Source organism: Gopherus flavomarginatus, chromosome 7 (genome assembly GCF_025201925.1).
Source record: "Gopherus flavomarginatus isolate rGopFla2 chromosome 7, rGopFla2.mat.asm, whole genome shotgun sequence".
Taxonomy (NCBI): Eukaryota; Metazoa; Chordata; order Testudines; family Testudinidae; genus Gopherus; species Gopherus flavomarginatus.
In genome coordinates, this window is record NC_066623.1 from 83043139 (window position 1) to 83062124 (window position 18986).

The following is an 18986-nucleotide window of genomic DNA, read 5'->3' on the forward strand; positions in this document are numbered from 1 at the left end:
GGGAGTTCATTATGTATGTTGTAAATGCATGACAAGTGCCATTTGTTATAGTATTGTTAATATGTTCTTAGCATAATATTGCTAAATTGAAGCCATCTAGTCTTAAATTTCTGCTGTATTTTGAGCTTCCTTTGTTTTACTCAAGACAGCAGTCTGAAAGTTGATACGGTGAAGCCACTTTTTTGACATATAAATTACAAACACAAATTTTAAAATGTTTTATTTTCTGAGCAGGCTGCTCAGTCGTCCTAATGAGCAACACAGCACTTTTTAGATTAGTATTTAGAGGTAGCAAAACACTTGTATCTTATTGTTTTGCTAATTGCTTTATAGTTAAAGAATTTTGTAGTAATATTTCCTTTTTTTTAAAAAAAAAAAAAAGATTGAATCCACTGCCCCCCTTCTGATTGGTGTTCTCAGCATATACTTGGAGGACCTGAAGAGTGATCTCATGAGGCTGTATTTCAAATTAGTTTTCCATCTTCCCAACCAAAGGGCAATGAGAGAGCACTGCAACCCAAATTCCAGCATCACTATTCAGGTCTTCCTAACTTGATCCTTCAGTAGGGATTGATAGGGCTCAGTTCCTACCTCTAAAGTACAGATTCACGTTATGAAGTATACTATCTATGGTAGCTTTACACCTAGCTGGGATTTGGGCCCATGGCTTTCTACCATTCCTCCCCATCCAAAACATTGAGAGAGGAGAAATATGAAGGAAAATCATGGATTTCACTATGCAAGGAAAAAAATGCAAAAAGACCCTTGTAATCCTAATATGATGTAAACTAATGTGAATATCTGAGGTTAAAATTTTCTTACAGACTCCTCTGAATATCAGATTATTCTTTGTACTATCTGTGGATCCCAAGGTGGTCCTTCTTGGTACCCAGGAAAACCACGGCCCAATGTCCATTGATTTTTTGTCTTGTTTTGCAGGGAGGAAAAAGGGACTTGTTTTATTACTGTTGATGGAATATATGGGCCCAAACAGTCAAAGGTGTTAACATGCCCCTGTCACTGTACAATATTAATAGTATTTTTTTTGTTAAACAAATTCAGGGTTCCAAGTACAGATACCTGCTTATACCTTGGCAAACAAACTAGGACACGTCAAAGGTTAGAATATTATTGGTTGAGACACGCAAGATAAAGAATCAAGACAAGGCTAAATCATTGAAACTGAAATTGTTAATCAAAATCTTACTCAGTCAGTCTCTTTTTAGAGAGGAATATTGGTTAGTCTCTGATTCAATCAAGCAGTCCTTGGTGGGGAAGAAAGGATTTGTTCTGTTCAGTTTTGAGTTGAGAATGATTGATTAGTTAGTTTCCTACTTTCAACAGAACAAACACCAAAAGTGGGGTAGGGGGGAGAGGATAGCAAAATATGGGGGAAATGAGGCTTTTGTTGATTTTGGGTTATTCCATCATGGAAGGATGCCTTGGGTTGGCAGGTTGTCCAGAACAGTTATTCTTCTGGACCCTGCCTCACCTCCCTAGTTAGGTGCAACATTTGGTTGGTCTGGTCAGGTTCCTTTCCTTCACTGGTTCCTCTTAACCTGAGCAGAGCTAGATGGGCTTTCTCATCTTGTTATGCTGCTGCTATTACTACAATTGGTATCAGGATCAAGTGAAAAGCAAGCAGAGTTGGGACCAGAGGAAAACAGTGGTGGGGGAAGGGTGGGAAGGAGGACAAGGAAGAAGACAGAGCAGGATCTTGCATGTATCTGGCTGGGGTCCTTGCAGCACTGATGGTCAGGTATTGCCAGTGGTGTGCTGAGATCTGGGTGTCACAATGAGAAATGCTTCTGCTGTGCCTGTAGTAATGGTGATACTCCTGCCCCTTTCCCCCTCAGTTTCTCTTTAAGGGTCACAAAAGGGTGATGGGCAGAATAGCCCATCTTCTCATGATTTTGTCCACCAATTAGGCCTAAATTTTGGTTCCACACTCCTCTTGTTTACCAAATATGATCTTAACAACTCCTTGATGTCCTTCAGTAGACCTTTAAATTAAGTCCGTCTTTGTTTTTTGCATCTTTTTTTTTTTAAACAATTCTATGTAACAGTCTATTGGGACAACTTACAAACCTTTACCCACTTCCACCAATTAGGCCTACTCCAAGTGTGGGCTTTCTACTCCCAGTTCTTACAACAGACTCCTGTGTGTGTATAGCTCAGTAGAGAGTGATACTGCTGAGGCTGCTGCTGTCATTAGGGCTACTGTAAAATCCCTCCTGCAGCCATCTCCCATAACTAGCCACTTGTGCCTCTGATCACAAATAAAGGCAACTCAATGGCATGAAGCCACATGGTCTTGTGAACTGAGCATGGGTCTAAGAATGTGAGTCCTGCATTCTAATACTACCATTAATACTGATTGCTTCTTTTGCTTAGTCAAGTCACCTAAACTTTCTGCATGAATGTTCTTGGGGTTGGGGTGTGGGGGAGGAGTAGAGGTGAGCAGGGGTGGTTTTTGTTTTTGTTTGTTTTTTTTAAACTGAACTTTCAATTTTCATGGGCTTGTGGCAGAGATCACAAAGTGTTTATAGTATCAGAGGTGTAGCCATGTTAGTCTGGATCTGTAAAAGCAGCAAAGAATCCTGTGGCACCTTATAGACTAACAGACGTTTTGGAGCATGAGCTTTCGTGGGTGAATACCCACTTCGTCGGATGCATCCGTCAAAGTGGGTATTCACCCATGAAAGCTCATGCTCCAAAACGTCTTAGTTTATAAGGTGCCACAGGATTTTTTGCTGCTTTTAAAATGTTTATAGTTCACTGGAATGTACACAACCTTCCAGTGACTGAGGACCTAGTAGGCCCAGTAACTCTAGTTTATTTGAGCAGTTTTCCCTTGTAAAACATACATGAGATGTTGGCAACTGTACAACATATCCCAGCACCAACAGCAGGGTTCCACTTTAGCAAAAAGCTGAGGGCAGTGAGGCTGCACACCACTGAATGATGCATGCTCGCTCTCCTATCCCAAAGAATCCTCTCGATTACCTTCCTAAAATTCTGACTGCCTGTGATCATAGTGATGCGACCATGGTGGGTAGAACTCTTATTTGGGGTAGGAAGCAATTGTGTCCTAGCCAATTTAAGAATACAGCGTTAACCCATGGCTTTAAAAAGACAGCAGAAGTGTGAAGTGATCTCTTCTTGTAACAGTAGTATCTATGCCCGTAACATGTACGTACTCAGCCTCTGTGCTAACCAGATGCTTGAGGTTTCAGTAATTTTATTTATAGGTGCCAGCTATCAGGAAGAGGGAGTAGAGATGTTTAGATAGTTCCCTGGTCAAAGTGTCATAGCACTTGCAGTGTGGTCATAATGCTGTTCTAAAATATTTGGGCTTTAGCCCAGAAAGCTTTTGCCCAAATTTGTTAGCTCTAAGGTGCCACAAGTACTCGTCACTTTTTTTTAAAATATTTTTGGTGCCATTTCCTTACTTCAAATAAACACTTGTATTAGAACCTCTTGTAGAAAAAGATTCTGGGAATTTTCCTTCCACCTACCAACTAGTTATTTTATAGCACCTTCCCAGGAGTAAGGTCAGCTGAAAACTTTTTTTAAAATCATTGTTTTATTACAACAATTTTTTTCAGATTTTAAGAAAATTAATGAACTAAATTTGGTTTGTAATGACCAGATACTTTTTTTATGAATGGGGACAGGTTAAAAGTAAAGAATATCTTTCTCAACACTGTTTTGCTACTATTTCAATCATATTTGCTATAGAATTTCAAAATTTAATTGGATTATATGGCACTATATCAAAACCATAGTTTTCAGCTATGTAGTGCAGTGATCAAGAAGTCATGACCTCCCATTGATCGCTTTATTGGTTTCCTGTTCTGATTCACTGGAAACCTTCTGGTCTGAACATTTGTCACTAGTTTTAATCTTTGTCACGTTTACAATACAGCAGCCTAGGCTTTGGTAAAGCTGATACAGAGCACACAGTTAGCATCTTGTTTCCTTTTGGCTCTTGAGCCCTTGATAACTGATAAAGCTGTAAAACCACTTTCTATTAAAAAAAAAATCTCGTATTCATAGTTGTAAAAACAAATGCAGAACAATCTGAAATACAAAACTAAAAGGCAACTGGAGTTGAGATTTTTTTAATGCATTAAAATTTACATAAAATGTCATGGTTTTAATTAATTTACAAAGAATTGCATGATTCCTGCCATCATCTGTACAGCCACTGGAAAGCATTCTTTATTTCAAGACTGATTTCCAGAACCCGAGAATACAAAATGAAAAGGCGAAATGTACTAAATAGGTGCTATAAAAATAAGCCTGAAATGACTCAATCTTGGAAACTTGTTGCTACTGTTTTGCTGTTCGCTTATGACGTGTTGCTATGGTTTGAACTGTCTAGTGACATGGGCAGCAAAGTTCACTTTGCATTAGTATTTCAGTTTGTATGCGACTGTTAACACCATGTATTTGTTTCAAATTAGTAGTTTAGAAAAGAAAATTACTTTTGGATCATCCTTCAGAAATTGGAGAATTGAGCAGTTAGCAAGGTTCTTACACTGGTAATCACAGGCCTAAGGGGTTAACTGCATATCTTTACCTTTCATCATGGTTGCAGTTCCATTATCACTGTTACCCTTTTCACTCCCACTGTTCACAAGTAAACTGCAATTGTCTCAATCCAGAACATCTTTGCCTTTTTAAAGAGAACCTGTCATGTTGATAGGAAGCTGAATGTGGAAACAGTGCACAGGCTCCAGCTGCTACAGAATGTCTGTTGCCTCCATGTTGTGGGCTTGATGTGTTCACAGCAACTCAAGCTCTAGTGTCATACTGGCTCCCATTCAGTTTGTTTCCAGTTCAAATTTGTTGGCTTTTTTTTTTTTCTGTCCGAACTGCCAAAGCAATTAGTGGATCAAGCCCCGGGTACATGAAAAACTGAATTTCATTCAATGAACCAATAAGGCAGTTCTTTACTATCCCAGAGGAACACATCACTAAACCCAGCATGAAACATGGGAGTGCTAGGACACAATATTCTTAGTCAAGGGAATCTGGCTGTGGAACAAACTTCCAGAAGAAATTAAACAAATCCAAAGTCTTTCCACTTTTAGGAAATGCTGTAAAGCCTTCCTCTTTGGGGGGAGGGGGCGGGCTTTCTGACATAATGAGAATGACACAGTGCTAGCACTTTCTATCTGCCCCTTGTTACTCTTTCCCCCCACCCAAACAAACTCTACTCCAGAAACCATTTTATACCCCCCAGAGGAGAACAGCCAGACACCCTGGGAAGTCCTCTAGAGACTTCATTAAGGTAGGTTGTAGTATCCTAGTCATTGGAGGTATTTCAGAATAGGTTAGACAAAGGGCTGTGAGGGCTGGTCTTGGTTCCACCTGAGGGCAGGGGAATGGACTATGACTTCTTGAGGTCCCTTCCAGCCCTACATTTCTGATTCTGTAACTGCTAATCTGTTTTAGGTAGAAGGTGCCTCGGTACTATGGTGATAGTGGCACTATAAAGTCCTCAGACAGAATATGCTAGTACAGGGGTCAGCAACCTTTCAGAAGCGGTGTGCCGAGTCTTCATTTATTCATTCTATTTTAAGGTTTCGCGTGTCAGTAATACATTTTAATGTTTTTAGAAGGTCTCTTTCTATAAGTCTATAATATATAACTAAACTATTGTTGTATGTAAAGTAAATAAGTTTTTTTAAATGTTTATGAAGCTTCTTTTAAAATTAAATTAAAATGCAGAGCCCCCCAGAGTGGTGGCCAGGACCTGGGCAGCGTGAGTGCCACTGAAAATCAGCTTGTGTGCCACCTTCGGCACGCATGCCATAGGTTGCCCAGCCCTGTGCTAGTAGATAAGTCTGTGCTTCCCATTCATAAAGGGCAGTGCCTAGTTGTTTAGCCAGTCTATTTACTAAATATCTCTTAAAATGAATGTTCATTGTTCGTTTTTTAGAAATGCCTGTCACTGAGTATCTCATTCATGGTGGATGGTGCTGGGTTCTCACTCCAAGAATGCCAGCCTTGAGTTCCATTTAACTTCCCAAATGTACTAATTTGGGTCTGAATGCAGTCTTTAAACTACTTGGCTCTGGCCACGCTAACCAGCCAAACAGCGAAGCTGGGCGAATATTCAAATCTTGTTGCCAAACTCTCTAGTGTAAATGGGGGCCAATGGGAGCTTCTGTTTCACTGATAGATCAGACTGAACCTTCTGCTAGGAAGTAAGTTTGAAACAAAAAAAAATGTAGTTCAGCATTTTAATGCTTACAAGAGACAAGAAATGTCATTTTTGCCATAGCTGTATTTTTACAACACTCTTCAGTGATGTATTATTCACTGTTAACCCCAAAAAGTTTTGAAAACAAGTTTTGAAAGTCGCTTGCCGCACAGCATTAGTATGCATGATCAAGGCATTTCCTGTCTTTAACCTACAATACCTCTGCATCAGATTGTCAAAGCAGCAGCGTCTAGTTTGCTTATTTGCTTTTAGACACACTTACTCATTCTATTCTTTAATTAGACACTGTGATGAAAATTTTATGTATTGCATTGCAGTTTTCCCTTTTTAAAAAGCTACACTTACTGTTCATGTGTCAGTTATAGAAAATCCCATAGCTGGAATCTGAGCATCTGCTAGGAAAAAATCCTAGTGCTGCAGAATAGAAATGTGCATAAAGTTAAATGTGATGAGGTGAAGATTTTTTATTTGGTTTAAGGCTAACTACTGGAGTGGTGTAGGGAAATGATTTTGTGCTTTTTACTGCTCTGTTATGAGATGTCATGGCTACCTCAATTTCCCCAAATATTTTACTTGGTCAGTCTTTTGGTTTTTGCGTGTGCTTTTTTTTTTTCTTTTTGCTTTTTTTTTTTTTAATGCATGACAAATATCAGGTCTTCACTTCCCTTCCTTTATTCCACATCTCCTCCTCCATTAACTGACAGCTGGGAAAATTGACGGTTTTAGCTTTTTGTGGTACCACTATCTCTTTTCAATTCTCCAGCAACATGCAGATAATTACTAATGTTTGTATAAAACAAATCGTTTTAAGTTTCTGGACAGGAAAGAGAGGCTGTTTATACCTGAACAGGAAGTAGTAAAGGACAGACTGTATGGAGCAACGGCACAACTGTACTCCATATTTAGGGTATAACAGAGTTTGTATTGTAAGCCCAGTGTTGGTCCCTGCTATAAAAATCATATTCTCAATAAGTAAGTTAGTTCTTGGGCTGAAACAGAATTTTTGTAGAAAATTTGAAGTGACTCAAAATTGTTCCTTAAGGACACCCTAACAATAGAGCTACTAGGGGTTTTTTGGATGTGTTTGAAAGTGACACATAGTTAGACCTGTCACCTATGTTATTGGACTCTTCCAGCAGAGATCTAGTGCCTCCTAAGGCTCATTGGGGATGTCTACTCAATGCAGACCTTGGACAGCCCATAAGCAGTTAACTACTTCCCCAGATTTAAAATCTGGGACTATATAGGGTATTGGAGAAAGGAAGAGGTGAGTGGTGGGAGAATATTGGGAGGCCGCATCTCCTCCCTCTCCCATTTGAGTGGACTTCTGAAGTCAGGAGAAGGGGGAAAACCCCTCAGATTCTTTGGCAAGAGGGGCTGATGAACCTCCAGTCATGAAAAGCTCATACGGCACCAAATTCTCCTAACCCTTTAGCTCACTGGGCATTTCTGAGCCACCCAAAGTCCTAACAAGCCTTACTAGGGTTGTTACTTCCTAAGGGGAATCTGCTTTCCTGTAGAGCAGACAGGGAAGGAGTCTTCATTCCCACAAACCACTCTATAGGTGGTTTTCCCTGGTCTACTGACACCTTCCTTCCCCCCACCCCACCCCCCGCCGTCCTTCTACCAGCCATATCTGTCCTTCCTGTGAACCTTGGAAAGAGATCTCCAGTCCTTCAAACATTAGGAATGAACAGGAGGGCAGCTACTCTCCAAATCTGTCAGAAAGGAGCACTGATCCTGAGGACCTGAACATTTGCAGGAATAGTACTCTTACCTTGCAGACGTTAGGGAGTCCGGTATATTAGGACTCTCTCCACAAAACAGTGCTTCAGGACCATGATTAGTAGGAGACTGTAGTAAGCAGAGTAAGGGGACGTTCCCTTGCCTCAGCATCTCCTATGATCTGCTTGGTAGGGTCTCCTTTCTTGTGGATCATCTGGAGTTTGCAAGAACAAACTCCTGTCCCACAGACCTGGGGACTATCTTAAAAACTAAGTAAATTCCCACAAACTTTAAGATTAAAGTTAAAGTTCCTGGCATAATATCCTGGCTTGAGGATGCAGCTGCTAATATTAACTAAAAAGTAAGTTAAACAGGAAATGCAGTCACTGAAATAAAAACCACAACCTGAACTCTGTCCAATATAGTTGCAAGCATGTAGTATTTGCAGTGAATCAAAGTACTGTACAATTTCCTTTGCATTGGTATTAAGAGTATTTGTTCATTTGGTATCTTTACATGGAAAGTCCTTTAATAGAGAAAAGGTGCAATATGCATTGCTCGATTCATTTAAGGGCCAGTTGTGTAGCTCTCCTCAAAACATTTTTTGCATTTGATCCTGCATTTGAGTGAAAATTGTCCTGCAAATTACTGTAAAAATGAAAGATGTCCTGTTAAAGTGATGTCCTTTTAATTATAGTAAAATGTTTGCTTGAAAATAATTAACATAATTGATAACTAATATCATGCTTCTGCCTTTTCGAACCTCAAAGAGCAACAGACAATCTTATTTGAAAGTTATCTCCTTAAGATCAATGACAGAAGGGAAACCTAACTTTCTTGACTTACATGGAAACTAAATCTGTAGTGGAATGCATAGAGAATTGAATTGAACCCCATTTGGACCATAGTGTTATGACTGCCCATATTTGTGAAGACCTGTTTTAGGTGATAGATTGCTGATACTCATGTCTGCAACTATGAGATTTTGTCTATCTTCTCTCCTGCTGCAGAGTTCAGGTTGTGGTGGTTTGAGTGTGCATGGCTTATTGTGGAAGTACAACCTTAACATCTTGGGGGGGGCGGGTTCTGACATTTACTTTGCCTAACCCTCTTGAAAAGGAAAATGTATGGTCTCTGTTGATATGTGCCTGAAACCTTAGCTTCATTTTAAAGTTTTGGGAGTTTTTTGGTGTGGAAATATATTTCTGCATTATAGTTCACCCTTAAGGAGAAGAACTTCAGTTTTAATTGAGACTTAAAAGTCTGTTTTCCTGTTGACAGCTAGACAATTTAAGGTAGCATGTTTACCTCAAAATTTCCTTTAAACTAAATCTTTACTTAAAGAATAGGTATAGTAAAAGAGTTGTTGAGGATTTTTATAGAGAGCTGACACTGTTTCAGTATCTCTTTTGTGATCATCTTTAGGTTGGGACCGCCATCTTAAACGGTATTTTACTTTCAGCAGGGAGCAGAGGCCAACAGTCATGAGCCTGATGAGGACTAAGAATTCAGAACCCATTAGACACCATGGGAAGTTAGAATTAAGGAAAATTTTTAAAATTTTGTGTGTTCAGATTAACTTGCTGTTACTGATGCTTAACTTAAATAGCATTTAACTTGATAGCTCTTACATTTTTACTTAACTGCCTGATTCCCCCCCCCCCCCCGAGAAATGGAATAGAATCTGATTGGTTTTTGTTTGGGTTTTTTAAGCCTAAATCTGCCTCATAAGGCTGCTAAAATGGCAGCTTTGTTAGATTCTCTTACGATATTCACTTACAATGTTAAACATTCTCTGCTCTAATTAGATGTAGTGGTTAGCATATGGTTTCAGTAACAGTTGAGTTTTCTTTTGAATCATGTCTGTTTTATAATCAGGAAATCTTACTCAGGTCCAGAACAAAAAAGGGCTTTGATTTCTTCAGACTGTTCCTGTTGTAATAAGATTTGCATAATCCAGTATTGATTTTTTTTCCTATATGGATTTAATATGAATAATCTGTTTTCCTACCTTGAACCAAAAGAGTGCCCATGCTTTGATCCCATTTCCAGACTACAGAACGGTATTAGTAATCACTATTGAGTGCCTTGACTCTGCTAGGCAAGCATCTTTATGTCGAACATGAAGTACAGTTCTTGACTGCTGTAGAACTGTGGTTTCTAAAATCTTCAGAAGAAACAGAAATGACAGCCTCCCTTCTGTGCCATAATCTATCACAATCTTACCAGTATCAAAATATTAATCTATCATTTTTTCATTGCATCTTTTCCTTTTACTGTAGGCTGACATTCTAATGTTTAGAGATATTTCCTTAATAGCTTCAAAGAGATATAAAGGGAGTATCTTAAAAATATAATTTGTGCGCACTTATATCAGCACCCTTCATGTGCTAAAACCTGAAAATCTTTTTGCTGTCTCTTTCCTTCATGCATGGCTTGATGAGGCAGTCAGCTTCAGGTAAGAGTATATTACCAAAGTCCAGTGACACAATTGTTAATGTTATATGCCTGTCTTCTCTCAACTGCTCTGAATTAATAAATGTAAGTTCCATTAGCCTTGGACAATGTTTATAATCATAAACTCTTGGTGCATTCCCGTGGTTAAAACAAAGCATGCGTTCTGTTTTCAAAATGTTTCTAATTCATGGCTTCTTACATGAGAAGATTCTGTTCTTGATGGGACGGAGGAGGCAAAGGTGGAGTCAGTCCTCTTTTGGTCCTGTGGTTAAAACTTTGATCTCCTATAGGCAGCCTGTCTAGGCAGCAGTGAAAGTGTGGGTAAAGCTATTGTTACCTTGAGCTATTAAAGGCCTCCCTCCTAATGTCTGTGGGTCTACCAGGCCTGCTGTATTCCCAAGCCTGATCAGGCCAGAGTCCCCACAGAACCACCACATGAAGAAACCACCTAGTCTTCTAGAAATGAGCAGGGGCGAGAGATCAGAACGAGGCCTGTTAACGCCTTTCTGGGCAGAAAAGCCAATCGCAGCCCTTGAGAGAAGGACTAGGATTTAACCAATTATAACTCACAGAGAAGGGCTTAACTGCCTGGCAACGGCTGTTCCATGCCCCAGGGATATAACTCCAGCCCTCCTCAATCTGGGTGTCCTTGAAGGGCTAACCCTCTTTCCTCCGAGAGGAAGTGATCTTACGGTCACAGATGGGACTGGAAAACCTAGGTTTTATTCCTGGCTTTTGCCTGCACTTTGTGACCTTGACAAATCACTTAATTTCTATCCATTTCATTTTCCCAAATTATAAGCTAGAGAATATGGCTTTCCTGTCAGATGTGCTGTGCCTCGGTTCACTAATACTTGAAAAGAGCTTTTAAGATTCTGTAGATCCTCAAATTAAAAGGGGCACTGTCCATTTAGGTTCTTAAATTGGTACCAACTACTGTAGCATCTGATTCCCTCAGAGCACAGGCATGTCATGCTGAATTTTAAATTTTACACATACCGAGTAAGCCTTCAGTCAACAGCAAATTCACTGGGCATAGGGAAGGACAGGAGGATCTGTGCAGTGTATGCTTTGGTAATGAGCATCTACAGACCTATGGCTCGTAAGCCTACTGAGTAGTAAGTATCTAAGTACTTCCTTAGCGCTGGTATTTCACACTGCCTTGAATTTTGGACAGCGTTACCCTCAAGGTTCTCTCTTGAATGGTAGCTTTTTTTAAGGATTTCAGTTCTCTAACAATTGCTCATTTCTAGAAAAGAATGAAATTTGATGATAGTACAAGTCAAATTATTTTTTACTTTCTTCAGTTAAAGACCAATAAATTGTATTGGAATGTTTTCTGTTTTACAATTAAAACTTGCTAATTTTTTTTTCTTCTGTTGAGGAAAAGTCCAGGTTTTGCAGTAGGTTAGTGCACTGACATTTCACTTCAGGTCGTTTAGGGTCAAATAGCAATATTCACATTTTTAACAAGTTCAAACAGGCTTTGGGACTTGAAGCTTCCAGAACCGTTTTTATTGCTCAAAGAAGTGAATCCAGAATGGCAGCCCCAAGATGTGAAGCTAAGCTTCTCAGGGTAAAATCTATCTGCCAGATTTTTTTAAGTCATTGCTTCATACACAATACAGAATCGGGCTAGTGGTGGAGGATAGAAAGATCCGAAGGAGAGGCTAGAGTTCAAGGTTGGGATGGAGCAAGGTTTTGGCCTCGTCTATATTTTCTACCAACTGGCCTGCCCAGTGCCAGTTGGCTATGTCACCCAGACACAGGTGCCTGCAGATGCTGCTACTTAAAAACATGTCACTGAATTGCTATCACAATCTTAGCAAAATGTATGACTGACCCCTGCGTGATTTGCTTGTTCAGGCGTTTCTTTCTGCAAATAAGAGTTCAGATAGCAGTAGTTCAAGTCTCTGGTGCTTGAGGGCAGTTAGTGTTGGAAATCAAACCTTGCAATAGAACTGACGTAAGCACCAGTGGCCTACCAGTGCAGTCACTATATATTATGTGCCTTATTACAATGTACCAAGTCTGTAGACAGGGTCCCCTGCTCCCCCCTCCCCCTGGTGTTCCATTATTAGTCCTGTTTAGCTTTGGAAATACCATAGTTAAGTACTGGAAATGTTTGGGTTTGTCCAATCCATATTATGAGATTCTGCCACTTAAAGTGCAGATAGGCCTTTACGAATCAGTTGTTTTTTTTTCACAACTAGGTAGATCAGTGTTTTCCAAACTTGGGACGCCACTTGTGTAGGGAAATCCCCTGGTGGGCCAGGCCAGTTTGTTTACCTGCCGCATCCGCAGGTCCGTTTGATCTCGGCTCCCACTGGCCGCGGTTCATTGCTCCAGGCCAACGGAAGCTGCTGGAAGCAGCGCGGGCCGAGGGATGTACTGGCCACCACTTCCCGCAGCCCCCACTGGCCTGGAGCAGCGAACCACGGCCAGTGGGAGCCGTGATCGGACGGACCTGCGCACGTGGCAGGTAAACAGCCCAGCCTACCAAGGGCTCTCCCTACACAAGCGGCATCCCAAGTTTAGGAAACATTGAGGTAGATGAATTGGTGGCTTTTTCCAAATACATTATACTGCTCCCCTTCTATGTATGTATCTATTTACATTATTTGACACAACATGGGATATAACTGTAATACAGCACAAGATACACACGCTCAAAAAGTCCTTACTTTATGTAGTCAAATTTCACTCAGCAGGAGGACTCTGCAGGTAAAATGTAGGAGTTTGATCATTTGTATGTATATTCCATTCTATGCATCTGAAGAAGTGGGCTGTAGCCCACAAAAGCTTTTGCTCAAATAAATTTATTAGTCTCTAAGGTGCCACAAATACTCATCTTCTTTTTGAAGAGATGAAATCCACCTTCAAACCTGGAACCCAGGCATGGGTCTGCAACATGTTCTGCCACCCTATGTGTGCACCACTCCCCCCCGCACACATACACTCTCTTCATGGAGACTTTCTTGGTTAAAGGCTGAAATAACTGCAACCCCTTCACACAATTTCCATTGTATATTAAGGCCACTGAAGTAATCATAGACAGGGCCAGCTTTAAGCTGATTCCCCCCTATTTCCCAGAATTGGGCCCCGCGCCTTAGTGGTTTTTTTACTCACCTGGTGGCGAGGGGTTCACTCCGGTCTTCGGCATTTCCGTGGTGGCAGAGGGAGGAAGGGGTCTGCTTCAGGGCTTCTGTGGCGTTTCGGCAGTGGGGGGGTCCTTTGGTGCTGCAGAAGACCCAGAGCAGACCCTCCGCCACCAAATACCCCCAAAGCCCCATACCACCTCAGGGTATTCAAATCTGGCCCCGCCCTCCATAAAGTCAGTCCTGATCACAGATTTTTCCTGCTCCCAGTTCCCACCCTCTGCACCATTCTCTGTGGAGAACACCAGTTCCTTTGCAAACAAGTGTGGAAGTTCCCTGTTCTTTGCTGTGCCAGCAGCATTACCACACTGAAATGAGTCTGTGTATGGAGGTGAATTCCTCCCCCCACAACTCCCAGAACTCTGCAACGCAAACTGGGCTTGTTAATGTTCTGTATAATTCAAACTTTCTAATCAAAGCCTCTGTGTTTAGATTTTTGCCCTTCCACCATTGTCACGGCCTTTGCATTGCAAGCAACTATTTGTCTAGCAGAGCAAAAGTGATGCATTTTCATACATGGCCTTTTAAGCTCCCAAAATGACGGCAGGAGGTTTCTACAAAGCAATTTTATGCCCTTTCTTCGTCACCATGATTTTTGAGTTTGGTGCTGTCTCTGAAGCTGTCAGACTGACCCCTTAATATTGACTGACTAAACTGATCTAGGTGAATTCTAAGAACGAACCTCACAGACCTCTTCCAACAGCTAAGATTAGTCTCACAAAGTTATGATGTGACTTGCTGAGCATTAAGGTTTTTTTCTTCCTTCAGAGTAGCTTTAAACCTGTGGTCATAGTAGCTAGTTTATCACTGTAGTTTAGTGTACTTGAAAAGCAAATATTAAGTACACTTTACCTGCGCCCCAACCAGTTTTGTTTTGTAAGACATTTCTCTTTAAAATTGAGAATAGTCTGCTCTTCTATGAGGAAAGTTTCAGAGCAAGAATGCAGGTTAAAACCTTCATGTTGTGATTCATTGGAGGTTGATGCTCTGTATCTTTCAAGATGGAGAGAACTACTTGTATTGCTCTTGAATGTTGTTCACTTGCTCTTCCACAAAACATTGGCAATCACAACCCCCGACAGAAGCTTTTTGCCTTGTTTTTTCTAATTAGATGACAAGCACAAAAAACTCTTCCTGAGATAATACAGAAAAGTAGTGACTGTCCAGTAATAAATAGGGCTACCTGAAATCCCACAGCTGTAGTATATTCTCAGTGGGAATGTTCAAAGACACAAGATTTAGCCTCAATAACCAGAGGGACTTGTACATACAGTTCAACATTTTCAGGAGTACGATTAGTGCTTTTTGGTACCAAACCTGAAACACCCTAAAGGGCCTGATTTCAAAAAGTGCAGAGTACCCATTCAGCCCCTTTCTAAAGTTTCTCCTCTTGGACATTCAAACTCTAGTAACTCTTGGCAATCTTGGTCCTGCTTGCATTTAGAAATCATTGATTGTCAAGGATACTTTACTTCTCAAACATGTTTTTATTCCTATTGCTGGACTCTTCACTTGTATTTAAATGTCAACTCTTGTTTTTAACAGATCAGATGCCTAAAAGGCCAGAAAGACTTCTCAGACCAACCCACTTTTGATGGGATTCACATTGTCAACCATTTGATAGGAGATGATGAGTCATTTCATTCTTCTGATGAAGATTTTATAAGTAACTCCATACAGGAGGGTAGAGTCCACTTTCATTTACACAGAAGGACTGGACAGATGGCTTTGGGCCCAACTGTGGTAGATAGCAGCGACAGTGATACTGAAGAAGGTGTTCTAGACACTGGGGATACGACCAAGATTATTCCAAAGCAAAAGAACCAGCAAAGAATGGAATCCTACTCCACTACTGTGTGATCATCACTGTGACTAGCATCTAAGACTTCAGATTTCTTTTAATGACTAAAAATGCCCAGCTCTTGGATTAGATCGTTATTGTGGCTTGTCTGACACATTTTATATATTATATATGTAAATATGTATACACACACTTTACTGTTTGCCTTCTACCTTTGCCAAATCTTCATCACTGACATACCATAGAGTAGATTGGGAAGAAGTTGATGGATGACCGTTCTAACAGTATTACTGAATGTTCCTTGTTTTAGAAAATGCAAATATATAATTTCTTTAAATGCATAACTATTTTGCCATTCATAAATGTGGGAAATCTTTTCTTCAAAAGAAACTGCTCTTGTGCAATATTTTATACCCTGTGAACTAATGTGTTCTTTTTATATTGTTATCCATTTGTGATCAAGATGGACGTTAGCAAACTGGCTGATCATGGTGTACGCCTAATTATTTTTTGTTGTTTGACTGTTTCATTTTAATTAAAAATAACTATTATTGGAGACCCATAAAAGGCTCCAAACACAGGCTTTTGTTTTTAAATACAAATTAATGGTCACAAATGTCAGGTTTTTTAAATCATTGACTTTTAATTTTTGTGCATCTGCTATTGATGTGTTGCTAATAAAGAACCTGGTCAAAGTATGTTAACTACAATAATGTTTATTTTGTACATGTTTATATATCTCTCTGCAGCAAGCTGAAAATGTACATTACACATTTTATATGAGGAATGTAAATGTTACAAAATGACTACTTTGGCATTCTAACAGGAAAATGAATTCTGTGTAGACATACTGATAGTGAGTTACAAAATAGAGGCAAAACACTAATCTTAAATTTAATCTGTTTAGCTACTGACACTAGGAGGTTCATGACCAACTAAAATGCTTGTTCAAAAACAGACTAAACTTTTAACTTCATACTATAACTATAATAAATTTTTTCATGATTTAACACTTGTTGTAGCACTTATTGCTTAGTAATAACTAATGTCCGTACTCTAGAGAGTCTGTAGGTGATTGCACAGTGCAGATCCAGAGAGTAGTTCAGATAAAGATCGAAAGTATTTTTATCTGGTTTTAAATTAACTACAGTTCCAGTGAAGGATTGTTCAGAGCAGTAAAACCAGATATCTATATTGTTGTTCTGAGGAAGATCAGTACAAGAATATCTAAGAACCAAAAAGCTAATATTAGTGCATCTAACAAAGATGCACATGATTTAACATGGAGAAGACTTAGAGTGAATGCATGCTGGGTGCCTGGTCATTCCTGTCTCTTTCCTCACCCCTAAATGAAGCCCTGATTAGATCTCAAATTCTTCCTGTCCTTTTCAAGGCCTTTTGAGCAAAATGACTTGCTACTTCTGTCCTGCACAGCATTTTAGACATTAGTCTCTTAGACACTCCCTAGCCCAGAATATTTCTTAACAAATGTACCACTGCAATTCTCAATTACAAATTCCATGGAAGTATGTACAGTTAATATTAGCAGCTGGACGGCTTGTGATTTGAAAGGAATTAAATAATACTGCAGGCTTATGGCACAAGCTTGCTTCTTCTAGAAATATTGAAGTTCATCTAGGTATTTAAGCATGTGCTTAGAGTTAGGCATATGCTTATGAGCGTCAATGGCACTACTAATATGCTGACTTAAGCACATTCTTAAGGACCTTGTTGAACGGGGGCCCTAGTCTCCAAGTCCCCTACTGGGCACTTGCATCTCCTTGGCTTTTAATTTTGAAGATTCCTAGTCTTTTTGAATGAGGCCATCACAGGATTCTTTTTCACTTAATGACTTAAACTAGTTACAGAACCTAACAATTTAAAGGAAACCAGCTCCATGAAAGAAGTGACCTTGGGGCATCTTGGTCACACTATCTCTCGTATGTTGATCATATCCAGGCAATAACTGACCATAAAATGGGCAGGTGACATCTCTGAAGTTAGCTACTAGTTGCGCTCCTGCTACTCCTGGGCTTTGTCTCCATTACTTTGAGTGTACATTATCTTTATCAATGACAATATATATCTCATCACACATGGTGAAGTTTCACCCTATTGCAATAAACATTTACTGTTTTAACACCCGAACCCTGCTAGAAATGTATCAAAGCAAAAATAATCCGAGCTCTTGCTCACTAAAATTTAGGTGACAGTTGCCTTATTTTCCCCTAAATAAGCATCTGTCCACCTTTGTTTGCACCTAGATCATTGGCACCCATGTGGATAGATGACAAATTATTTTTGTCTGTCAATACCAGCTGCAAGTCTCTCTTAAAGGTAATGTGCTGCATTAAGTGGCAGGAGCAAAATTCAGTTAGAGGATGGTCGTAAAATCTTTTTTTGTTTGAACAGCAAAGTGTTATGATCTTGCAATAACTGCCTGACTGCCCAAGTGATAGTGAATGAGCCTAATTGGTAAGGGCTATTTCCTGAACTTTGTTTATATACATGTTAATAGCCTAGATCGTTTTAGTAATGCTGCTACTTTCCATTTCATTATCAAAATATCAGGGAAAGAGTACTAGTGAGGTTAATCCTGATCCAAATAGCTGAATTCTACAGAATAGCTAACTGCACTACAGTGCACAACCTTAACTCACCTTCTATTGGGACCTTATTTAATAATTTTCTTAAAATTGAAACCTTACCATACATTAGACTGAAAAACTATAAATTTGAGCAAATTAAATGATAAATAGGGTGGGTGGATGTATACATTTAGTTTTGGGCCTGAGAACTGGACCAGGGGCCAGGCTGCGAAAGGGAGTAACAGAGAAATGCAGTGCTGGGGAGCCAGTGAAACAATCTGTCTCCTCCATTTAAGTTATATTTCATGTCCGGGACTGAAAATGCTTGTTTCCTCTTTGGCACTCTGAGATGACAGAACATAGGGCGGATATCAAATCAGTATCTTAGATGTCTGTATACAAATGTGAGAAATATGGGGAATAAGCAGGAACAACTAGAAATGCTAGTTAATAAACACAGCTATGATATAATTATCTGAGATTTGGTGGGATAATGCATATAGGCTGGAATATTGGTAAAGGGTACAGCTTGCTCAGGAAGGATAGGCCCTAGGGGAAAAAAGGGATTACTTTTGTATCAATAATGTATACACTTTGACTGAGGTTGAGATGGAAATAGGAGACACACTTGTTGAATGTCTCTGGATAAGAATAAAAAGGGTAAAAAACCAAGGGGGATGTCAGGTTAGGGGTTTACTACAGACCACCTAACCAGGAAGAGGGGGTGGATGAGGCCTTTTTTTAGACAACATCATGCAAAGCACAGGACTTCAACTACTCGCACATCTGTTGGAGGAAAATGACACAGCAGGGCACAGATTATCCAACAAATTCTTGGAATGTATTGAAGACAAACTTTTATTTCAGAAGGTGGAAAAAGACAATAGGGGAGAGGCTGTTCTAGATTCGATTTTATCAAATAGGAAAGAACTGGTTGAGAATTTGAAAGTGAAAGGCAGCTTGGGTGAACGTGATCATTAAATTAGATTTCATGATTCTAAGGAATGACCGGAGGGAAAACA

The 18986-nt window shown here is 39.8% G+C and overlaps 1 protein-coding gene across 5 annotated transcripts in view; it reads left to right on the forward strand.

The window, feature by feature from the left end:
• Window positions 1-16386, forward strand: part of EVI5 (ecotropic viral integration site 5) — a 129557-nt gene extending 113171 nt beyond the window's left edge. For all 5 annotated transcript variants that reach the window (XM_050962150.1, XM_050962152.1, XM_050962153.1 and 2 more), the window contains one exon: window positions 15121-16386. In XM_050962150.1, the coding sequence (XP_050818107.1) occupies window positions 15121-15435 (315 nt within the window). In that variant the 3' untranslated portion in view covers window positions 15436-16386. The remainder of the gene's footprint in view (window positions 1-15120) is intronic.
• The last annotated feature ends 2600 nt before the right edge of the window (window positions 16387-18986 follow it).